General features: G+C 31.6%; 5 protein-coding genes across 6 annotated transcripts in view; 2 read left to right on the top strand and 3 right to left on the bottom strand.

The window, feature by feature from the left end:
* LOC119828359 (activating transcription factor of chaperone) overlaps positions 1 to 10,834 on the bottom strand; it is a 24,576-nt gene extending 13,742 nt beyond the window's left edge. For both annotated transcript variants that reach the window (XM_038350489.1, XM_038350488.1), the window contains exons 1-3: positions 10,676 to 10,834; positions 7,486 to 7,585; positions 6,672 to 6,796 (exon numbers count right to left, since the gene is read on the bottom strand). In XM_038350489.1, coding sequence (XP_038206417.1) covers positions 6,672 to 6,777 — 106 coding nt within the window. In that variant the 5' untranslated portion in view covers positions 6,778 to 6,796; positions 7,486 to 7,585; positions 10,676 to 10,834. The remainder of the gene's footprint in view (positions 1 to 6,671; positions 6,797 to 7,485; positions 7,586 to 10,675) is intronic.
* A 799-nt stretch (positions 10,835 to 11,633) lies between these two features.
* On the bottom strand, positions 11,634 to 15,567 carry LOC119828312 (DNA polymerase delta subunit 2). Its single transcript, XM_038350436.1, has 8 exons — positions 14,963 to 15,567; positions 14,759 to 14,880; positions 13,704 to 13,797; positions 13,435 to 13,586; positions 12,424 to 12,600; positions 12,276 to 12,347; positions 11,887 to 12,123; positions 11,634 to 11,802 (listed from the first exon to the last, which is right to left on the bottom strand). Exons 1-8 carry the CDS (start codon positions 15,316 to 15,318, stop codon positions 11,690 to 11,692), a joined length of 1,323 nt encoding a protein of 440 aa, XP_038206364.1. The 5' UTR covers positions 15,319 to 15,567; the 3' UTR covers positions 11,634 to 11,689.
* Positions 15,568 to 16,402: 835 nt separating this feature from the next.
* Positions 16,403 to 19,104, top strand: LOC119828173 (meiosis-specific with OB domain-containing protein-like). Its single transcript, XM_038350272.1, has 9 exons — positions 16,403 to 16,649; positions 16,724 to 16,785; positions 16,956 to 17,109; positions 17,191 to 17,271; positions 17,360 to 17,453; positions 17,734 to 17,900; positions 18,389 to 18,548; positions 18,677 to 18,779; positions 18,946 to 19,104. The coding sequence occupies exons 1-9, from the start codon at positions 16,403 to 16,405 to the stop codon at positions 19,102 to 19,104; spliced, it is 1,227 nt and encodes a 408-aa protein (XP_038206200.1).
* Positions 19,105 to 19,374: 270 nt separating this feature from the next.
* On the top strand, positions 19,375 to 24,258 carry LOC119828160 (dynein intermediate chain 3, ciliary). Its single transcript, XM_038350254.1, has 11 exons — positions 19,375 to 19,618; positions 19,730 to 19,877; positions 20,454 to 20,706; positions 21,075 to 21,184; positions 21,263 to 21,414; positions 21,505 to 21,639; positions 21,716 to 21,797; positions 21,880 to 22,058; positions 22,859 to 22,991; positions 23,209 to 23,313; positions 23,883 to 24,258. Exons 1-11 carry the CDS (start codon positions 19,404 to 19,406, stop codon positions 24,084 to 24,086), a joined length of 1,716 nt encoding a protein of 571 aa, XP_038206182.1. The 5' UTR covers positions 19,375 to 19,403; the 3' UTR covers positions 24,087 to 24,258.
* Positions 24,259 to 24,297: 39 nt separating this feature from the next.
* The window catches only part of LOC119828222 (ecto-NOX disulfide-thiol exchanger 2-like), a 5,940-nt gene continuing 5,738 nt past the window's right edge, over positions 24,298 to 24,499 (bottom strand). The window contains exon 11 of the mRNA XM_038350326.1: positions 24,298 to 24,310. Coding sequence (XP_038206254.1) covers positions 24,298 to 24,310 — 13 coding nt within the window. The remainder of the gene's footprint in view (positions 24,311 to 24,499) is intronic.

Raw genomic sequence — 24,499 nt, 5'->3', positions numbered from 1 at the left:
CTCATAAACGTTCTATAACTAAAATGTCGTTATAGTTTGTTAATGTATCAAATTGCTTCCATTACAAAGCAAACATTCCCAAATACATGTAATTATTATCTCCATAGATCTTTTTACGAGTTGAAAATTATTTTTTTGTTGTTGTTAGCTAAAGAGCATATGCAAAAAAGTGGATTACCCATTTAATTTATGACCATAACAATGGTCATAAAAACCTCTATTTCTATTATTTGGTGTTATAGCAGCAATAGAAAAATCCATACAAAGTTTAACAGTCTAACTAACACAGTTCATGAGATACAGACTGGTGACACAGGTGACACAGGTGACACAGGTATGTTATTCTAATCTTCAATTATTTAACACTTACTAGTGCTAAGTTTTTTATAAGATCTGTATCCAGTAATAACTCTCGTCTTATTTATATTATGCAGACAAACTAATATTTTTTAATTTTCCCTTTCCTTTTCTTATAAAGTGAGTTAGTAATTCACTTCAATTAACGGTTGTTTGCACTTTTGCAAATCTACTTTAGAATGCGAAGAAGAGTTCCTCTTCAACCGTAATTTTACTGTTACATAACTACTTTGCCACTAACGTGCTATGTACGCCAATAGGATAGGATAAGATGACAATTATTGACCCCAGCGTTATCAGGCATGAGGTGAGTTCGTGGGGGTCCAGTCGTCGCCTACACGAGGGCACAGTAAATTAATTTTATTACAACGCAAATCGTTGAATGCGCATTATATTTTGAAATCAAAGCATAGTTACGTCTAACGATATAATAGTCATAATCACAGTTATAATAAACTGTAGATAAATAAATAATCTATAGCTAATTTCAATAATCGAGAAATACATAATTTTCTCTAAATCTGCAGCATGCATACATGTTTTTGTGTATAGTAATTTGCATCTTAATAAATCGACATACTTAGTCTACTTGAGAATCTAAATAGATGTTCAAACATTTTCTTATTTATAATTTTTTACTAATCCGTACCACCAATCAAATTGAATTCAATGATATGTACCTAAATAATTCACCGTCAACATTCAAAGTAAAATGCAATAGCATAAATTATTTCTTAATTATAAATATTTATCTTTAATCCCTATTAATATTATTATTGTGAACATAAGTATGTTTTTTAATATTTCATGCCAAAAGTTTTCAGTCTATTTAAATGAAATTTGGTACAAATATAGTTGAAGACCCGAGGAAGGAAAAGATTTTTTTAATATGATTCAACTATTAGTCTCATCCACATCAATATATAAGAAATGCGAAAGTAACTCTATCAGTGTGTGCGTGTGCGTATGTATTACTTTCAGGCTCAGTTCAAGCGATATTTATCTTTTATATGTTCATTGCGCCTCTTTCGTTTTTGGAAACTTCAGTTAAAACTACGTAATTGCGATGTCATGTCGTACATTACTTTGCTAATGTTTACCAGTAGGATTTAAAGACTCCCACTGGTCTACAAAAATGCGACCATAATGATTGTTGAAAGTAAGTATATTCAGTAGTATGTAAGTAAAGTCAGTTTTTATTGTGGTAGTCGAGCACGCTTCGGCACGAATTGGGCCAGCTCGCACCGGGAAGTACCACACCCCCACAGAAAATCGGCGTGAAATAGTGGCATGCACTGTTTCATCCGGCGAGTGGGGGAGCCGGAGGCCCGTTTAATTTTCCTCACCCGTCCCAGTCCTTTCCTTCTTTCCAGTATTTAATCCTTTCCTTTTCCCTTACTCCACAAAAGCGGGCAGCGCATTCATACTCATAGAGGAACTACCTTTATGAATGTTCATGGGCGGTGGTGATCGCACTGGCGAACCACCAGCTCAGTTGCCCGCTATGACATGAAAAAAAAGTAGGATGATGATTGTGATTATATACCTACATATATTCTTTACTGCCTATCTTTGTCAGCTAAACGTTTTAACTTCTTGCTTTTTCCTACTAACCTATTTGATTTTATTAAGACGTTACCCTTCAGAAGGAAGAAATTAGAACACTATTAAGTTATAAGTCCATAAAAATAAGATTTAGCATATATAACAATGATTTAGCATGTCACAATTCGTCAAAACCTAAAGTTATGTGACATGAAGGTTCACTATTAACTTTTAATCCATAGAGCCGTAGTTATAAAATGAAAACTACAAAAAATATATATTTATTTTCTTATATACATAGAGAAATCACGTTATCTGGTAAAACAAATGAAATAATTTCGGAAGTATTCAAATAAAGCCAACATGATAGATGACTTGATATTAATGTAACAAAAGGTTTATTATATTTAAATTGATAAGATAACGACGTAGACATAACCTAACTTTAAAATAAACGAGCATAATCTTGGATGTGTTAAATTTAGATTTTTAACGAATGATTGTTATCTATCTTCTTATTTCATCAGAATAGAATTGAGTAAGGTTGCAAATATATGTTAAAATGGAATAGACGTAGCATATTCTCTATATTACAATAAAAACGACATTCAATATATAAGAAGTTTCACGATGGAAAACGAGAATGCTGCTTTCATCTTAATCCATATACTGAAAAAAACACTACAAAAACATAAACAACGCACGCTGCAAAAAAGGCTGTATAAATTCATTTTGAATTTTTAGGACGAAGGAAGTTCTCAATTCGTCTGTATTTATTTTATTTGGTTTTGTTATTCGATAACTCCGTGGGTTTTCAACCTATTGACGTTTTTAATGACGAATTTTATAGTAAAACTGGCTGCACCCGGCAAACGCTGTTCTGCCTTACTCTTATCGTTTAGTGGTATGAAAAATAGATGTTAGCCGATTCTCAGACCTACCCAATATGCTTACCAAATTTCAGAGGAATCGGTCAAGCCGTTTCGGAGGAGTATAGAGACTAACATTGTGACACGAGAATTTTATATATAAGATGTAAATTGGTCCCATTTTAAAATCTGGGATGGTATCTACGCCCAGGGACGTAGGTTACCTTCTGTATAAAACTATTAAGACTGCATAGAATTGTTAATACTGATATTTTTCATGAATATCTGATGAATTTTTTATCATCATGTGAAATAACGATAACATTAGTAGTAACAACCATTAAAAGTAAATAGTAAATACCTATGGAAATAAGGGAACGTCGAGGCGCTCATTTGTTAATACTATCTAATTAAACTCCTTATTCTTATACACATCCAAACACAAAAAACATACTTTCATAATTAATTTTAATAGGATGTTTCAAGTGAACAAATAATCTTGATAAGTTATATAAAGAAAAATACTCGATGTATAGTTTAAAATTTTCATAATATAGCGAAACTAATCATGTATGATTAATGCTGCAGTACCATATTTATAATAAACTAGCAGTTTGCCCGGCTTCGCCCGTGGTACATAAAATACAGCTTTCTAATGGTGAAAGAATTTTTAAAATCGGCCAAGTAGTTTTTGAGTTTAAGCATTACAAACAAACATAAAAAATAAAAAATTTTCCTCTTAAGAATAGGATTTTAAATGCACAAAAAGGTGTTTTTACTTGAAAAAAATATGTTTTTACTTTAAAAATATATGTATATACACATTGTTTTTTTTGTATTTTTCATAAATCTGAACCACATTAAAATATGTTCAAATGAATATTCAAGTGAAAACCAAACGTGATTCATTGTATGAGAACCTGATCTATCTGTTGTATAATTTACTTTGTTCTGCCAAATGGTCTCATAATGGATTCGCGTGTCAAAATAAGACTCGTTAATATCCGAAAAAATAATAAAATGAAGTTGGTATCTACACTAATGTTATAAATTCCCGTGCATTTAAAGTCATATTCATATTACTCATTATATAAGTCCTTATAAATTATCAGCTTATAACTAAGACTATTATAAGATATTTCAAATATTTAACGGTGTTAAAATAGATGTGGCATAGACATTCATGCTGAGTATCATGTATGAATAGTCAGAAACAGGACAAATAAACGAACGGACAAAGAAATAAGGATAGCTCTGGAATAACTATCAAAAATTAAACAAGCAAACTAGCAAAGTCACACTATGTGTATAACTTATAGGGCATAGGCCCTTTGTTTTTTTTTAGTAGGGAAATCTTCCATAGATACCCACGGCCCCGGGGAAAGGTCGTGGGTTATGTCGGATTCCTACCGGCTAAAACCCCAATGTGTTTCGTCAAGGCGCGTAAGTGGAGGAGCAACGGGTACTTGTAAGATTCGTCCGCGAAGGGCATAGGCCCTGGTTTAAGGTCAGTATAACATGTATAATCTGGTATATGTCATATGTCTGTTTCTTAAATAAAAATATGTAATGCTATGCAAATAGCAAAAAAAATGTACATACCTACACGTTAATAACCATTTCTATTACAAAAATTCGTACCAATTTAAAATTTTCCATAACGGTGCTGGGTTTATGAATCAGTAAAATAGCGGATACGTTCCGACTTGTTATGAACTAGCGCACTCGGAGAACTTTTGTCACGTCAAGTTCGCAAAACGAGTGTGCTGATGATGAGTGATAGTACTCATTTTTTTTTTTTTGTTAAGCGTTATTTGCTGATATGCATTTCGAATACACGGGCGATTTTGTGAACTCAATAGATTCGGGAGAAAAAAATACTAAGTGGTATACTCTTTGGAGTGGCAGGCTCACTATATGTAATGCTTATGTATAAACTTTGAGACCATACAAATATTTTTTTTAGATATTAGGAGAAAACCCCAAGTTGGCATCATTGTCTGCATTATTAAACTATTACGAACCAGTTATAATTGACGAAGTAGAGATTTTCGACGGAAGCGAATGACATTTATAATATGTGTATTTCTAGGAAATTTATTCTTAGCTTATACGAAATATATGTATAGCTATTCTAAACTAATGTCTAATATAAAGACATAAGCTAGATTTATTGTAACAAAAAATATAAAAAAAGTAATTATAATTTAAAAGAGAAATTACTACTAAATCATATACAACGTACTGAACAAAAATTACCATACACAGCTTAGTCAGTCTTTGTGCCATATTAAATGTATGAGAAATTTTGAAAGAAAAGAAAAAATTTGATCACGAAGCAGGATCAAACTTTTTCTATTCTTTCAAAATTTCTCATTTATAAAGCATTTCAATGCTATAAAACTAAAAATTAAATCATATTAAATGTAGTTTTAATATGATTAATTATTTTATTATTGGAGTAATCACAAACTTAGACTATGTATTTCAGTGAAAGCAATAAGTGTAGTTATATAAATTGAAACATGCTTTCCAAAGAGAAAGTAAATTGTGTCCAGACAATTTTAAACGGAATATATGTCTCAGAATTTTGGGAATATAAACAAAACATAATTCAATATTTTATGTATAAATTCACAATAAGTACACTTTTTTGTGACGTACTTCTTTCTTAATGAATGAGTTTCAACAAAATCCATACAACTGCACTTGATTTTTGGGGATAAGAAATGTTATAAATTTTGCGAAAAGGCTAGTTAAATATAAAGCCGTAGAAACCATTAATTAATTTCGTCTACTGCTATATTAATCGTTTTACAGTCTAGGAAAATATCATATTTATTTGGATTCATAATGTACTCATATAAAAGAAGAATTTAGTCTAAAAAATTAATAGTCTAGTCAAAATGGACGTTTCAAACAAAAAAAAAACATTCTCACAGACATTTGGCACATTGGTGAAAGTTTTAGTTTATTTTTTTTAATTTTTTTTTTTTCAAAAAACATACTTCATAATTCACACAATAGTCGAAAATCTTTAAATTATCTGTAAAAATTGTCTTTATACTTTTTCCTTCAAAAAGTTTTCCTTTGATATCGCTATTGTTGAAAGAGTTTGTTCTACATATAAGGACTTGAGTGCATAAATCACATTTAGTATTTCTCTTAACCACTTTGTTGTATAATATAACCTATTGCTTCGAGAATGACGTGAGTAATTGAAACCCTTTCAGTCTTATTATAATCTTTAAAATTTGTAAGGAGTGTGAGTGAATGAGAATAATCAGTACAAAAAAAAAATATTTTCGCAATAAAAACGCACTTTATGCAGTTTTAAGTCACGTGAGAATTTTCTCCCTGATTGCTGCTCGAAAAGGTAGAGAGTAGAGCATAGTAAAGTTGTTATAATTTATTTAAATAACAGTTTCTATAGGCGGTTTAAATTTATGTCTTGGTTTTGGCGAAATTGAAAGTGAACATGTCTTGCGCATACTAAACTGACGTCTTAAACGCTATTATTGCGTCATCTATTTAGAGCCATACGCAATTTGGGCCGACATAAACTAACGTAATCGTTGGTGTGGTAAGATTTACGGTTCATAAAATGAAATTCAATCTCAATTTTCAGTGGTCTCTATAAGTAAAATTATAATTAGACGTACACATATGCATGCGCGCACACATACCAGATATATACAGCAGATATAAGATAGAACTCTCGAAAGAAAAGTTGAGGTTTGATGATGTTATAAATATAAAAATTACATGTGTCAAACTGTGCAGGGTATTTATTGAGATTCTTATCATAGCTTTTTTCTCATTATGGCCTTACTCCAAAATATAACACAATTGCCCAATTATAAGGTCATTGGGTAAGTAATTCATACAACAAGTACCAACCTTCATCGGTATTTAATAGATCAACTTCGAGCAGCAAAGATCGTTCATTAGACGTTAGCAGGCCGTCGGCCGAAGCCAGCGACCAATCCCATTGATTTGCACTCATCCTTGCAGATGTTTGAATTCTGAAATGTTTTTCATAATTGTTTAAATATAATTGTATTATCAGGCGACATTGCACTGTATGCGTCACATTTCTGTCCGCGATGCAAATATTTGCAAATCTCTTACAATTAATTGTATTTACCTAAAAAAAATGAATTAGGAAATATGGCAATCAACTGTATATTTCACAACATCGAAAGACACTTTAAATAAACTTGGTGAATAGATGATTCCTTTTTTAATATACAAAATTGCTGTCTTTATATGAAATGTGAAAGTGCCATTTTATAAAGCTTGCTTTTAAGTAAGAAGAAAACTCATTTTAAATAGAACAGAATATAGCAAAACGCACATACATTATTAAAATATTATATTTTGTTGATCGCATTCAATTATAGATAGACAGCCTTAGTTATTGTATATAATTATATAATTATAGATAGATATATCAATGCATTCTTGGAAGTATTAATTACGCTGCTATTGAATTTTACAACACTTAATTGTTATTGTACAAGGAAGGTTATCTAACAAATTGACTAAGTATATGTAGAAAATATGCTTTCATGTTTGCACAGAGATGTTCTACTCATATAAAGGGGGTAAAAAAAAATGCTAAAGCTTCGTAACATTATATTTTTATATTAAGAATCCAATATTTTTTTTGAGAGTTGTTACTCACACATGTAGCATATAATAGTTGACTTACCAGGGATATGAAGAAAGGTCGTGATAGTTCGAGGTTCTTGGATGGTGATGGTATTTGCAGGTAAGGGACAAAGATGTCCTGTAGAGACGCCATTTTGGCACTAAAAATAGAAAACATAATTTTATACATATTTGTATGATATCAATGTATTTTTTCAAATATTGGATCACCGAAACTTTGATTAGTTTAGATTTAGGTTAATTAATTTACAATATTGAAAGTTAGTTAGTATATAGAATTTATCATCAACAGCTGGTTATCATGAGTTCCTGCTTAGGAAGTGCTATAATCTAATATGTATTTTAACACATGGATAAACCTATTTGTTTAATAAAAAACATTAACATCACATCCAAACATTGGTAAAAATTATGTGTACAAATCATTATACACATATAATATAACGATAATGTAACTTTGTTAGCTCAAATAAAAATCATTATTTATTTTAAAAACTTCTATGATATCACACACTATTTGATTTTCTACACAAACTCACAATCTAATAAGATAAGCTATCACAATCAATCCAAAGCAAAGTAATATAGTCAACCATTAATAACATTAAAATAAAATTAAGAAAAAAACCCAGACCCTGTTATGTTTTGTCAGCCATCTTGAATTAGAAATTTAACATAGTGTATTTATAATAAAATATAGTATTTTACTTTTCAAGGTCTCTTATTTGATACTCATATTCAGGTTCTTAATAAAATATTCAATCCGTCATTTTGTTGTTACCACCATCTTTTACCATTCATCAAACATAGCCAAAACATGTTAACATGACACCAAAAAAGCGCTTTGAAATAAAATAACGCATCGAAATATGCCCATCCCTTTAAGAGCTCTCAAAACGATACGAGACCGACATTGAAGTCAAACTTAAACACTCCTATTATTGCATTGGGGGTTCAAAACACACACATAATACAATAGATACAAATTTTGCTGGTATTTTAACAGCATTTATAAGAACCAAATTGTTTCTGAAGAAGTACCACAGAGATTAACAGTTGTTGAGTGATAAATGTAAGATAGCAAAACTATTTTAATATAAATTGTATGTAAATCAATTATTTCTTGGAATCTTCAATGTCAGGGGTCAATATGTTGATAGTTTTTTTTTTCAATTATAACTTGAAGATGAATTGAGGCCCACCATATTATTGTATAGATAGTTATGTTGATTCATTAAGCATAAAATCCATAGTAATAACAAATATTATAAATGAATTGTATTTAGAATCTGTTAAAAGTTTATAGTTGGGCAAAATTAAACAGAATAAAAAACAAACTAACACACTAACTATTATTTATCAATTTAACTGACAGATCTTAGCTAAAGAAAATATCTAACTATAAAAATAGGATTTGTTTTGCATCTTTTCATCTTACATATTATTCAAATGTAAATTTTTATATGTGTACAGAAACATCAATTATGTATACAGAAACACATACTTTTTGACATAACAACATAATTGAATTCTGAGATCATCGCTGATAACCAATGGATTTTGCAGATTACCTTACCTAAACTTACTTAACTTCAACACTGTTTCTCAAAGACACAATAACAGAAGTCAAAGAGTTTACAATTAATGAATGAATTTTATAATAAGAAAGGCACTCTGTATCACCACAAGCTACAAGTGTTGACAATATGAGCATAGGCAAAAGTAAAGTTTTTCTACAGCTTATTGCAGCTGTTATTCCAGAACTTAAGTCAAACACCTGCCTAGTATCTTCAACATCCACTAACTGGTTTTCCCATGACACAGTAACAATCACACATCCATCCCTACAAGCTTTTGCATTTATAATATTATAATAGGATTTACGAAACTCTTCTCATAAAACAAATCATAAAAAAAATTTAAAGATTGACTTGCTTGCTTTATTTACAATAAAGTATAATATCAGATAATTGTCTTATAAATGTTAGATATTATATCTTGCTGTATACTATATCTATACTGATAATACAAAGCTGAAGAATTTGTTTGAACATGCTGATTTCAGAAACTACTGGACCAATCCTAAAGTCGGAAAATATATATAAGTATCACAGGTGAAGCCAGGGTGGACAGATTATTTAGATAAATTATTAGACAACCTCAAACATATATAATATTACAAAACAAAAATAGGAACGCAACAGCAATTAAAACCGTGAAGCACAGCTGGTTTACAAATATACCAAAGTAAAAAATAGTATTATTTTAATTAGGCAATTAATTTGAATTTTGAGCATTAGAAGCATATGAAGTCGAAATTATTCTCATTATTTGATTACTTAACGAACATGTTCAAAGAAGATCTTATAGTATTAATGATATATGTATAAAATATATTTCAAATTAAGAAATATTGATACGTTAGATGCCATATTAAAAAATAGCACACAATCAAATACTCATGCCCTTCTGAATTCATGTACTACCCATAATACTATTATACAAGGAAAATATAACAGCAAACATTTCATAGAAATACAGCCATTACAAATTGTAAAAGGAAATGATACTCCTTAAATGGTAGTCTCTTGTTTCAATTTTTAATCGTGAATAAAATTATTGAAAGTTACGAAATAAAAATGTATGACATTTTTTCAATTGAGTATTAAAACTCGGCAAATCTTTTCAGGAAAAAATTACACTAAATGAACATTGCAAAATATTTTGCAATGCAGTATTTTTAAATAATTTCTTTATATTTGATGAACCGGTGATATATTAAATAAGATTATTGTTATAAATTTAACAAAACAGAGATTGTTCCCATGACATACAACTTTATCGAAATGATGATGACTCATATTGATGAGATGATAAGATGCTATCGATTTTATTCAAACCTAATAATAATGTTAAATCTAAACGGAATTAGAAAAAATTTACACAAAATACAATTCAATCTTATTTTATTGTGAAACTAAACGCTTTAGCCGCGAAAACAAACAAAACAAAACAAAAATTCGTCAACATGAGTTTACTCAATACGTAAGTTTAAAGTACAATCAATATGGGCATTATATGTTTACGTCAGTAATAATTATGTGATAGACGCAACGAAACTGTGAAAGCTACATTTATAGGAATGTGGATTGCTATGTGTACAGAGAACCATACCCCGCAATTAATAAAGTGGCTGCAAAGATATTATGTCATTAAATATTAGTACTTACAACATTTTTGATAACTTGTAAAGGCACACGCGGGTGTGCAAACGCTTGTAAAAACTTAGAAACCCATCTTTAGGCAATATTTAGCACGAGAAGTAACAAACAATACGTCTTTCTAATCGTGTTCCATGATGAGCAATAGAAAGATACAGAGTACACAACATTATATCAAAATGTCATGAAAGCGTCAAAATCCACAGATATAAAATATATTTTATAGATTAATTTGCTTGTGACCATAACTTATTCTGCACTATTGAGTACCAAATACTGCAATTTATTGAAAAATCCTAAGCAAATGTGTATTCATTACACACCAAGTCATTCATTACAGACTTAATCCACATTTGTACTACTATAAATACTGAATATACAGAGCGGATTTTTGTAAGCCCATCTTAAGTCCTCTTAATACTATTTGCAGTTGTTTATAGTGCAGGCAAATTTTTTAAATATCATTTTTACAGATTTCAGCCAGTTCTCAGTTAAGCGAATTTTTGGAAATCGTAAAATTCTTGAATATTTAATTTTCAAAAGAAATGTAATGTTTTCTTTGAGTAAAATTTTCTATAATCAGTATTAAAAGTACTTTCTAGTACTCAAAATTTAAATGGAATTCAGATGGAATGGAATTCCTTTCAGTTGGAATTACAAATTACCACGGAAACAGGGATCATTTAGTTAGCTTCTAGTATAAAGTTATTTGAACAATTTTTTCAGTGTTAGATAGCCCATATATTGAGGAAGGATATAGGCTATATATGTACCAGTACCAGCAGTTCCTGAGATTAGCGCGTTCAAACAAACAAACTCTTCAGCTTTACAATATTAGTATAGATATATATCAGCTTATTACTTGTTTACAAAATAGGGTGTTGATTGGGTATAATAAAGTTAGCAGTTAGCAGTTAGTTAAAGTTAGCAGGTTATGTAGTCACAAAGAATAAAAGTTATAATTAGTTATTTCATAAAATTTATAACAAATAAGATTTTGAAAATGAACACTAACTTTAAAATTTATGTAAAGGTCATGCTATAACATTCAAGATTTAACAAATTCAAAACAGCCACTGTTTTTGTCTCACAAAAATCTGGAATACTGATAAGTCGCACTTTTTGGCCATCTTCACCTAAAAAAATAATTCATTATTATTTTAAATTTTATCAATTTCAATTCTATTTATTGGGTATAAGATATAGAGAGTAATATTTACCTGTATATAGATCTGTTAAAAACTCCTTGCCATTCCCACTAAAATATACAGCGGGGCAGTTATATATTGTAAAAGGATCTGTATCTAAACATGGGGTGCATGGAACTGTATCAGGGCAAGTAGGGGCCATATGCCTCCATAGTAATGTCTTCTTCATAATTTCTATTCTGTTCTCCAGTTGACTGTACCTAATTATATCTTCTATTGGCTCCCCAGAAGAACCCAAACAGGGAAAACCTAAAATTAATTATATATAGTAAAAATAAGTGACAATATTTTTGCAAATTTGTTGAAGTATAATTTTAAATCCACAATTTATAATATTATCAAGATTGGATCTTACATAATAAAAAAATAGTATAGTTGATTCAAAATTTCTTATTTCTTACCACCAATTTCACATTCATAAGGGTTTGAAACTCGGTTAAATGATTTATATTCAGTCGCCTTAGGAAACAAACCTGTAAAAGATAAAATCATGACAGTCATGAATTCAAATAACACAAAAAAAAACTTTAAACCAAAGAAACATCTTACAATAATGGAATGGTTTTTGTGGGAGCATTATGCCAGCTGGATCCTTACAGCCAGGCATGAGGTCCAAAGGTGCAACAGAGCTAATGGCAGCACAAAACGAATCCACTTCTCCTGATGCAGAAATGACATCAGCTTCATTTAGGGTACTTTCAATTGAATGATTGGCATATATTCCACCTACAAGGTATTTTTATAAGTCATTATAATAACGGAATTATAAAACAACACCATTGTAAAAAGGACCAAATTAAACTAGTAAAAAAATGTTTACACTTTTGAAATATCCAACTAATTGATCTTGCATATACCCCTAATCCCTATTCTTAAGGAATTCAGTAATAAGAGGAAAAAAAAATTTGTGCATCCATACTTATGCAGTGTGAACGGCTTAATATAAGAAAATACCCAGCAATATACAAAATATGTAAAAAGAGTGAAAACCAAAATCATTTTAAACAGGTAGATATATGCTACAGAATGTCTTGAGATGAGAGATGACACTAGATAAGTTGCTACAAAGGGGAGCCCATATTAACACAGCTGCTAAGTTTAGTTCAGCTGCATATACTACTTAATTGGTTAATTTTAGCTACTTTCATAGCATCATATCCTATGGAAATCTACGATGGGGCAGAGCAACAGATATTGAAATTATATTTGTATTACAAAAAAGGGCCATACATTTTATTTTTATTTACATGCTCTGGACACAAGACAGTTCTTTGGGAGCATTATTATGTATACATGTTACATGTGTAGAATTAAAAGGTAATGTTAACATGATTTGAAAGGAGCCACTACAGAGTTTCTTGCTGGCTCTGCTCTCCTCTGAAGAAACTGATTTCAAACTGTTGGTAAATATTAAAAATGTATTTTATGACGATTCAATAATGCTACAAGAAATGTAACTGATACATGTTTGAGATTTGAGTTTGAAAATAATATGCTAGTATGAGTACCCAAACAATATATAAATGTTTATGCCTTTACCAGCTTTATTAATCTACATACCTGCAATAATTACTCTCCCAATTTTGGAAACCTCTTCTTGATAATCGGAAGATCCACAGAAACCAGAGAGCCATTCTAAGAAAAGGTTTAGTGAGAAAAGATGATCTGCAGATTTTAAGGCCAGATTTAAACCAGACATAAGCACTATGTACCTAAAAATAATTATAATTAATTACTTATGTTCATTTTAAAAACTACTTGTTTTATTTTGATTTACATAATGTTAGTTAATATTAATGAAATTGTTCTTATTATCATGTAATACTTACTTGTCTACACTTATTTGTGGCAGAGGTTTTTGTATATTGCAGCCAGCCCAACACACATCCTTTATAGAAAAAATTCCATCCTCATCTTCAGATCCTATGGAATATTAAGTAATAATTTCTATATTTCCTATACTTGAATCCTTTTAAATTGAATCTATACACATAATAATAAATCTATTTTAAAAGAACAAAATCTATCTCTTTACTAGCTGATCCGGCAAACAGTGTTCTGCATAACTCTTATCATTTAGGGGTATGAATAATAGATGTTGGCTGATTCTCAGACATACCCAATATGCACATAAAATTTCATAAAAATCAGACCAGCCGTTTCTGAGGAGTTTGGTAACTAAAATTGTAACACGGGAATTTTATATATAAAATTATTAATAGCTATATAATTAAAAATGAATTGCCAAATGAGATGCTAAGCATAAAAACTTGAGAATGGTTCAACCAATTTGCTTAATTTCTTTTTAATGTTTTTGTTAAGGCATAAGGAAGATTCTGGAGATAAAAAATTTAGCACAGGTAAGGCAAAGTCAACAGCTAGTTATGTTTCTTTTTTTATGTTGCAACAGAGTGATTTTATGATACTTATATTTTTTTGTGTGTGAAGTCAGTTGGAAGAGTAACACAGTCAAACATCACATTAGCACATGACTTTCATTTAGATACACGGATGAAGCTGCAGGCTAAGAGCTAGTACTAAATAGTTTATAACCATAATATCATATTACACCATGTGCTATTAAATTGTATGATACAAATGATTAATATTTCTGTGACAACAGAACAGAAATATTAATTTTTGAGTTTCTTAGGAAAAATCCTTTGAGAATTATTTATTTAATTGAGGAATTTCATCAATATTATAGATGGTATAATGATTTTTAATAAATGGGCTGTATTGTACCTACACAAATGAGTATTATTTTGTTGTATGTATTCCCATACAAGTGTCATAGTGAATGTTTATTATCTTCAACTCACAGGAAAACCCTATAATTTCACTCGGCATCACTTATAATAATAAATTCAAAATACTGGTATACCTAGAATTGCAACAACTACTCCAGTGACAACTTCATTTACATTAATCACATCTCCAGATAATTTGATTCTTTGGAGTTCATCTTCCAATACTACTGTGTCAGTTTCATGAACAAAATGAGTCCTATAAATCATACAGTAAAATTTATAAAAAGGTAATCATTTTAGGACAACAATAAGAATTGTATGTTAAAATTTCTGTGTACCTTGATGGTTGCGGAATAATTTCCAATTGATCTGACAGCTCCTTCAGAATACTAGGCTTAAGTTCTTGAAGTTTAAAAAGTGTACCAATTATTACACAGGGTTCTCCTTTCTCACGCAAGTCACACAATTTCAAAACTTTGTAGTTGTTGGACCATTTTTTGTGTATTAATGGGCTTAAAATCTCTCTAAATTTATTCAATCTCGCAGAATATATGTGTGCGTATTGCTTAGTAAAATCTCTCGATACTTGGTAAAAACGTTGAGAACAATCCTTATAATCAATATTCTGTCTCTCAATAGCAACTGGTTTAAGATCGATTTCATTATCAATAGATGGTTTTATTTTAAGCAACATATTGTAGGCAAATTATATATCGAGCAAGAATGAAAAATTCAGATCTCAGGTTAGTTTATGCTAAACAATACACTCACTACATAAAACTTATTAGACATTAATTATTGTTATAAAGATCTGCTATCATTTTATTACTTTTCTTATTTGCTAATTGTGTTCTCTATCATATTATAGTTTATTATAATTATTTTATACTAGCTAGAATACTTATTTTTGCATTTGTTTCAATTTTAACCGCGAAAATTGACAGTAGGCAATAAATAAGTGAATAATCTATGGTTGCCAATTGTGTTATATGGCACAGATATACTAGACAAGGAGTAAGTAAATACACTATAGAGTATAGCTAATAGCTATACTAGCTAGTTACTCTGTTGACTACTCAAAACTTTACATCAAAGAATAGTACAACAATACAGTTGAAGTGAAAAAATAAAAAAAAAACATGTGTGTGCGATTCACACACGATAGAAGTGAAACTTCAGTAAATCGACAAAAGAATGAGATGAATATATATAAAATATAAAATAGTATGTATATTTCTATCTCACTCTTTGCCGGCTTCATTCTACACATTCTTGTATTTGTCTCTCTCACCTGTCGTTTTTCCTTTGCATTAGCTTTGAAATCACAACGATTCTAAAGAAGTTTCACTTCAAAATAAAAATTAGGTGGGGCCAAGTTCAGTGAGCCGAGAATGCGAGTTTCAAGTTTCCACGTTGCTTGTAAATATCTTTGTTTGTATAGAAAACACGCATCAAACAGTAATACAATACTGACGCGGATAATCCAATCCACTGAACATGCATTCACGCGCGTGCAATTTTATACATAAGATCATAGCTACACGCACTTTTACAATTATTCCATTCACAGCTAGTGCTATATTTTATTGTTCCTTTCATTTGCAATCTATGACTACGAGTGGCGCCAAAATTTAAATGATGTTCTATCATAGTCACACGATTTAGGATACGCTGATATTCATTAATATTAATTATTAAATAATTTCAATATTACATGAACTATTTTTGTTTTGTTAATATAACTTATATTAAATATAATTTAATGCAATTCCCGGATAATGTCTGGTGTGCAAAAAATTTGTTTAAATAATTTAAATATCAATATAAAAAATGCTTTGATAGTAGGGATAATTATAGCTAAAAATAGTCCAAGGACTTTTGGTGCAAAAAAGCAAAACGGTGTTTTGCGAGGGGTGATGTCTTTTACTTTAAGGGATTCAGATGTGGACACTATTAATATTGATGTTTGGGGCTCAGAATATTTCGTAATAACATTTTATGAACGATTTTTAGTAGGTGATGTTGGTATGTAATACTATAGCTATGTGTATTTCTTTATCGAAGACTAAAAATGTTACTAATTATACTTTTATTCATAGTCGAAATATCCTCACCAAAGATAAGCATTAAAGGATGTGGAAATGAAGCTTTTAGGCCACAGGTTAATCAACACTTTTTTATTTTTCCTTTTTCTGTAAATACCTAATAAGTAAGTAGCTTTAAATATATAACAATTGCACGTTTGCAATAACGTAAATGTACGTGTAATATTAAAAAAATGATGTATAATATGCATTATGTGTAGGTTTTAATTTATGTTTGTTTTTATAGGTATCTTCTCCCTTTTATTTATCTCTAAACGAAGGATCATCCGACGTTAATATATTTGGAGGAGACACTTTTTCATTTTATTTGCCTTTACTTCATATACCTACAAAACCATGCGCTGGCTATTGTGGTTTGGCTGAAGTTTTAAAATATACCGGTATTTCATTGCTATATAAGTCATGTAATGTATATAATTCATCTGTGTATTAAAACATTCTAATTTATTTTTATATTTCAGAACAAACTGATAATGTGTACGTTGATCTCTTAGTGGTGGTTAAATGTGTCCAACCACCTAAAAACATAAAAACAAAAATGGGTTAGTTTTAAATACATATTATAATTCCTTATTTAAATATGGTAGTACAGCTAAAACATTGTATAGGCTTTTCGATTTTACTTTTCAGGCGCAGACATGACAGTACGAGCAGTGGAAATAATTGATAATACAACACCAGCCTCTGTTTTACTCGATATGTTCGAAATTGACACAATACAAAGGTAGTCTTTACACATACTGTTTTACGTAGCTACATAGATTGAATTTCACAGAAAATACCCTAATATTCTATGTTACTCTTGACCACCCGACAATTTTCCGTTTTGTGTACTTCTATAATTTTGGTTTTAATCCATTTACTATTGTCTAAGAAAGGTTTTACGTCAAAGATATGTAAGAAAAAATGTATGATCATTCTACGGCGTAACCACAGATAATATTATACTAGCGTTACGATGTTCGACGAATCAGCTAGTAAACATCTTACACTAATACTTCTAGGGCAGAAGATTGGCGCGCGTTAGATAGCGTGCTCTTTATAGCGGACGCGAGGGTCTCTTGGCGTAGGTCTCTTCGCGTTCAGTGTTGCTCTCGTACAGTCATCACGCACCAACCTCACACGCCTGAGGCTGAAGCACTGAGATTGTATATGAGCAATCAAGCCAGTAGTTAGTATTCAAATACGTTTACATTGTTTCTGTTATTATCTTTTTAACTTCAATTTAAGTTATCGATGTACATGTTTAAAAAGGTGTTGCTTTATGATATTTATTAATAGTATTATGTACCTTCTAAGATATTTATTGTCAAATATTGATAGGATCATCATAATCTTTTCTTCCTTATCGGAATCTTTGTATCGTTACTGATAATACAAATACAAAAGTATGTTTGTCTGTCTTTGTTTCACATCGCAACGGATAAAATCTATGAGAAATCTTATGCCCACAAGAATTTCCTTGGACCACGCTTCCCGTCAGAGTATTCACCTCAGTTTAGGGAATGAAGCTTACGGTCAGATATAGACTACAAATATGTGCATAACTATATTATGAGGGAAGGAGTGAAAGTGCATACACGCGTGTGGTATATTATTTTGTCCGTTGTATTATTTTATTGAAACGTATGTTACTATTATTTAATTTATATAATATAGACGGCGGTGAAGCTGCAGCGTGGGCGGCTTGGAGTGGGGAGAGGCCGTGTTCAGCGTCCGTAGCACAAATACGTGATAGACTAATATCAGGAACTCCGTTCTGTGCCACCATTCATGGCTTAGTGACGCATCTTGATCTGGAAGAACTTCTTACTACGACGTAATTACCAATTATCTTTGACGTTACATAGAAAATCACATCGTAAATTTTTATGAATGTGGATTTTTTAAATAAATTATAAAAATTACAGAAGCAATAATCTTCAATAGTTATGTTAAACTTTCTAGGAATACTAATGTAGAAGATATAAGAATAAAATTCGCGGATCATACCGGAGAAATATCAGCTCGTTTGCCAATAAACGTATTCGGAGATACTTTTGGATATACGGTAAGATAAGCTTTGCTTAGGAGTATAGCCTATCCTTATATAGTGTAGCATACCTTACAATATTCTATAGGTAGGTATAGGTAATTGGTATTTTTTTTTTTACTTACGTATATTTTTATATGGACATATTATTAATCATTGTATTAAGTATAAGATTGAACTATAGGTCGATCAGCTGAAAAACATGTCGCAAGATGACCGAGCCTCAATACGTTGGAGATTGCTTCTAGAACAATGTGTAGCAAAGTTAGCAATTACACCTCCCCGGGTAATGGTCCTCAGCTTAAGGCGTGCATCACCAGCTGACCCAATCCCATTGTATTAATTATTATAATTATCATTAAATTCGTTTAAACTTACAATAAACGTGTTATAAAACAGTTGTTTTCTTACTCACAACATTTTTCCTATTTGCAGCTAAGATATTTTGATGAGAAGTTTTTTCTTTTTCACATTTTTACAATTCGTCGTATTAATTTGGTGCTTATCAATGTTTTCTTTAAATTATTTACTGTTCCATTCTTTTTTTTTTTGTTAATCCTAACTTAACTAACTACGGTAACCACGGCGATTGATTAAACTGTCCACTGACTCAAGTAGTGTTTATGTGCCCATCGAATTAATATGGAAAAACAAGAAAAGAGCGAATTGGTGTATGAATATACAAAACGTCGAAAAGAGTTTGGAAGACAGACTCTGTTCGAAGATTATGGCCCCGAGATGCGTGTCAGTATACCAAATAATCCGGCGCTTTACAAAAATTATATTCTTCGCAACCCAGTTGATGTGGCCATACAAAATACGGGTACTATGTCCGAACACTGGGTGAATTCTGTACGGTAAATCATTTTACATACATATTTATATACGTTTTGGTATTTTTTTTATATTACTATAATTATTCATACCGCAGCTTCGTGTCTGATTCGTGATGTTGTATGTTATTTTAGAGCAGAATATACGAGTTCAGGCATAAATCATGTCGAAGGAGGATGGCCAAAGGACATTAATATGAATGATCCAGAAGCGGCACAGAGATATCGTCGGAAAATAGAAAAGGATGATGCCTATATTCATGCAGTTATGCATCTTGGTCACGTAAGAAAATCTACTTGTTCCTGTAGCTAATATTAACCCAATGAAATGAATTTTTTTTTTATGACATAGTCGGCAATGGAGCTGGTGGGTCGCCTAATGGTAAGCGCTACCACCGCCCATGAACATTTAGACAGGTGTAAGGTCCAAATGCAGACCTTACGCCTCTTCAAATGGATTGCTGACTGCAAATTGGAAAGGGATTAGGAAAGGAATGAAGAGAGGAATAAAGGAAGGGACTGGGAAGGGTAAGGAAGAGAATATGATAATGTCGAGTGGATGTCGACGTTAATCTACGCGTATCACGTATCCCCAATTAAGTACTTTATATTTAACTAGCTGCTCTCCCCGTCTTCGCCCTGGAAGTTGCGTATCGTAATTGAATTAATACAATATATCCTATCTCTTAAATTGGATCAAACTGCACATGGTTTACAAATTTGATTAAAATCGGTTGAGATACCATCGCGGACAAACAAGGTGACGCGTAATTTGTGATAATCATAGCTTAGAGTAATAAAAATGTTTAATTTATAAATTTCGCTAAGATCTACCTTGTTTACGATTTTTACCTTCCAGAGTATGGAACACAATATTCTACAGAACAACGCAGTGGATATGTATCAGACGTATTATTCAGAATTGCCGTCCATACCGCCAGTGGAACGTAGCAGTTGTCACACAGTAAATGTTTATAGAGAACCGGGAACCAGAAGACCTGTAAGGTCTTTATCGTGGCAAGCTGAAGGAGCCCGCTTGGCTTCTGCTCATGCTGATATTGACTTCATGAGGAGTAACAGAAGCTTACAGTTTTCATACATTTGGGATATCGGTTAAGTGGTTTCAGTTTATATAGCTTTCGCTTTTTTCTTTCTTTCTTTAGCTTTCGCTCCTGAAACCAAAGGAAAAATAGACAGTACGAAGCAGACTAACCCGGTCCCGGGTTTTCTAGTTGATATCCTGTACCTTCAGTAGTCATAATATGATATAAGAAAATAAATTCTACACTTTAAGTAAATGTTATTCTTGGTAGTTAATTTTATCTTAAAAATGTTTTTGTATGTAGAAAATATTGAATAATGCTATTAATAGCGACTGTAACGTAGTACCACTCATTATTCTTTATTTTTTCATTAATATTCATATGGGTATTGTTTTCTAAATGCAGTTTGTTATTTATTAGAATTTTATCCGTTTTAGAAAATGCGAACGCTCCAGATCTCATAATAGAACCAACTCAGCCGCTACTAGACCTTCAGTATAACCCTCGAGACCAGCATATTCTGGTTGGTGGTATGTTAAATGGACAGGTAATCAAATTATAATGCAGAAATAATTTAAAGCTTTTCTCCATTATTTCCAAATGTTAATTGAATTTTTTTTTTCAGGTAGGCTGCTGGGATATGCGCAAAGGTGGGGAACCGTTTGCAATGTGTCCTCCACATGTGGCCCATAGAGAATTGGTGCGAAATGTACTGTTTGTTCATTCAAAAACTGGAGCTGAATTCTTCTCCTCATCTCCCGACGGAGTTGTAAAATGGTATACAAATTACAATTTCCAATATATTATTAATAATCAAGATGTATCAATGCACCTTACTGTCTCTTATTTTTTTTTTAATTTATTCAGGTGGGATATACGTAGTATGAATGAACCAACGGATTCAATGATCATAGATCTCGTTAAACTACAGTCAGATACTCAAAGTGTCGATAAAGCTCTAGGAATATCCGCTCTAGAATATGAACCAACTATTCCAACCAGGTAATAATTTATTGAAAAGGGTAGTCTGCGTAATAATACTTAAATATTATATAATCATAAACTTATCAAATTTCAGGTTTATGGTCGGAACCGAAACAGGTTTAGTGATAGGAGGCAATCGTAAGGGCAAAACGCCGTTAGAAAAACTACCCTCAAAAGTAACAAATAATATTTTCAACCTCTACTATGGATTAAATAAATTTATTTTATTGATTAATCATTTAATGTATGTTTTTTTAGTACGAAGCTCATTTAGGACCCGTATACGCACTTCAAAGGAATCCAACGTTTTTAAAGAACTTTTTGACGGTTGGCGATTGGACAGCGAAAGTGTGGAGCGAGGACTGTCGAGAGTCGTCCATTTTGTGGACGTATTCACATCACACTAAACTAACTGATGGAGCTTGGAATCCCGTTAGGTTTGCTATATAAGTAAAATTTAATAACCTATTTCAATATTTTTGTATTGTAAGTATTCGGCATCGAAACGACGAGGTACTTGTATCACTTTCGTATTCAACAGCAGGCACTGAAAGTTTTTTGTTGTGCACGATTTTTTTGAGTAGAACGATGTTGAATTTTTTAGGAAAACTACAAATATTCGATTAGTTTAAACGTTATATGTTGATCCTACGTGTAGCATACCTGCGCGTACGTAATGCAATCACTCGATGTAGATGCTTCACCAGGTTAAACGTGACGGTTTAACAAGAAAAAGCAGTACCTACAGTATTACTTATAAAACAAAATTTGAACCCAATGTATAGTTAAACTATTTTTAAACATCTAAAGTAAATCTACCTTTTAAATGTGGGCGTCGAGCCTGCTACGGCACAAATTGGGCCAACTCGCACCGGAATAGTACCATGCTTCTGTGTTTCGTTCGATGAGTGGGGAAGCCGCAGGCCCGTATCCTTTTCCTAGTCCTTTCCAGTCCTTTTCTATGTTCCTCTCATCAATCCTTTCTTTATCCCAGACCACGTAAATTCGGCATTCGATTTGCAGGGACGGATAAGATCTCTGGAATTGTGTTTACACCGTTGCAAATGTTTTGGTACCGCTTACCATCAGACGACCCCCTCAGTTTCCTTTGCCGGTTTATAACATAAAAAAAATCTAATTTTCATATTTCCCCTATCTAACTAACAGCTTTAATTGGGTAACGGGGGGCCCTGTAAGTTTATCTCATTTGTAGTAAGACCGTTAAATATTTTTTTAGATTTTCCCTCATGTTGATAACTCAATGGGATGGTTGCCTTTCTTGCTGGGATCTTCTCCGCCGACGCAGTGCGCCCATAGTAACGGCTCAACTATGTGACGAACCATTGCTTAGAGTTCGACCGCACGAAGGGGTAAGATTTCTAACTACTTATTATTTATTTAAAAATTTCATAAAATAATCTCTCACTTGACTTTATCGTTGGATATTGGATATCATATTTATTAAATTTTTGTCCGGAAAATTTGAGAACATTGAAGTTTGTATAGAAATGTGTATAATAAACGATATTGAAGAAAGAAGTGAATGTTTGAACATTTTTTTCATTCTATTGCGTATTGTTTCTACAGGGTCTTTTAGTAGCATGTGGGAGTAGCAAGGGAACAATATACCTGGCCGAGCTTTCACAAAACCTTGGAACTGCCGACAAGAATGACAAGCAGCTTTTAACTCACGTAAGTGTTGGTGAAACAGTTATGTTATAATTTTGTTTAATGATGTTTAAGTATATAATTAAAAGTGGTATGTCATTTTGTTGTATAAATGGTACATATTACTTGTGATGTGAGACATCGCAAATCGTCATCTCATGTTAACAAGGATCTACATTTTCATCATTCTTACATTATTATTATATATATATAGTATTGTCAATTTAATCATAGTAAATATACTATGATTAAATTGACAATACGACATAATTGCGACAATCGTCGGCAATCGACAATTAATCGTGACAATCGCAACATTGTCTAGACGTTTTCGGCTTCTACTACGAGATCAAAGGCGTTGTGCAAATGTATTCTTCTCTTTAAACTGTGGTACTATGCAGAAACACAATCTCATATACAATTAAAAACGTGTCAATGTTCCTCCTTGAAAGTTTTTACAAATTTCTTATAGCAAAAAAACATTGAAATGTTGAATTTCATGTAGTTATGTACTTTTATTTTTTGAAATATACATTTTTATATGCATAGCTTTCTTTGCTTTTTCTTTCACTTTACGCAATCGAAATTTTCAGATATTGGAACGCGAGAACAAACGAGAACGCATACTAGAAGCCCGCATGCGCGAGTTGAGATTGAAGATGCGGCAAGACCGCGACGTCGGCCAACAAGCCGCCGAAACCGATCCCGCGGGAAATGATCGAGATTTAGAGGAAGCGACTGTCGAATATATGCAGACGGTGAAGGACCTCCAGGCACAGCAAAAGAGCATTCCATAGTTATTTTATGAAATAATAATGAGTCTAAATTAACACGCTTTAATGATAGAATCAAGAAAATTATCAAACTTGCGATCATACAGAGTATTCGTAAGAAAGGTATTGCCACAGAACGTTGATAAGTGTACAAGTTTGAATGAATTCTATCCGTTTAAAATGGGTCAATTTGAGTCTAAAGAAGTCGAGTATATCTCTTATTATGTACATAGGCCTAAGTGACATTTCTACATCGAAACAGTGATTATTTATGTTTCTTCCTATTACTTACTATTAATTAAGGGGACTCGTCATGAGTTATGGAGACCTATCCCCTTCTGCGCTTATAAGTCAAAACGAAATAAAAACCCCAAATTCAGTCACGATATTTGTAATCCAATAATCTAAATTGATCGTAATCTTAAAGCTAAACATGA

Source organism: Zerene cesonia, chromosome 7 (genome assembly GCF_012273895.1).
Source record: "Zerene cesonia ecotype Mississippi chromosome 7, Zerene_cesonia_1.1, whole genome shotgun sequence".
NCBI classification, from domain to species: domain Eukaryota; kingdom Metazoa; phylum Arthropoda; class Insecta; order Lepidoptera; family Pieridae; genus Zerene; species Zerene cesonia.
The sequence above is the reverse complement of the archived record's forward strand: the minus strand, read 5'-3'. Positions and strand labels throughout refer to the sequence as shown.

Coding starts and splice junctions, on each gene's coding strand:
- LOC119828312 (XM_038350436.1), bottom strand. CDS start 15,318: ATGTTGCTTAAAATAAAACCATCTATTGATAATGAAATCGATCTTAAA. Junction 13,798..14,758: donor AGTAGTTGTTGCAATTCTAG/GTATACCAGTAT, acceptor AATATTCCATAG/GATCTGAAGATGAGGATGGA. Junction 11,803..11,886: donor TTTAACAGATCTATATACAG/GTAAATATTACT, acceptor TTATTTTTTTAG/GTGAAGATGGCCAAAAAGTG.
- LOC119828160 (XM_038350254.1), top strand. CDS start 19,404: ATGGAAAAACAAGAAAAGAGCGAATTGGTGTATGAATATACAAAACGT. Junction 19,619..19,729: donor CACTGGGTGAATTCTGTACG/GTAAATCATTTT, acceptor ATGTTATTTTAG/AGCAGAATATACGAGTTCAG. Junction 22,992..23,208: donor GAGTTCGACCGCACGAAGGG/GTAAGATTTCTA, acceptor TTGTTTCTACAG/GGTCTTTTAGTAGCATGTGG.
- LOC119828173 (XM_038350272.1), top strand. CDS start 16,403: ATGTCTGGTGTGCAAAAAATTTGTTTAAATAATTTAAATATCAATATA. Junction 16,786..16,955: donor ATGAAGCTTTTAGGCCACAG/GTTAATCAACAC, acceptor TTGTTTTTATAG/GTATCTTCTCCCTTTTATTT. Junction 18,780..18,945: donor GAGATACTTTTGGATATACG/GTAAGATAAGCT, acceptor ATTGAACTATAG/GTCGATCAGCTGAAAAACAT.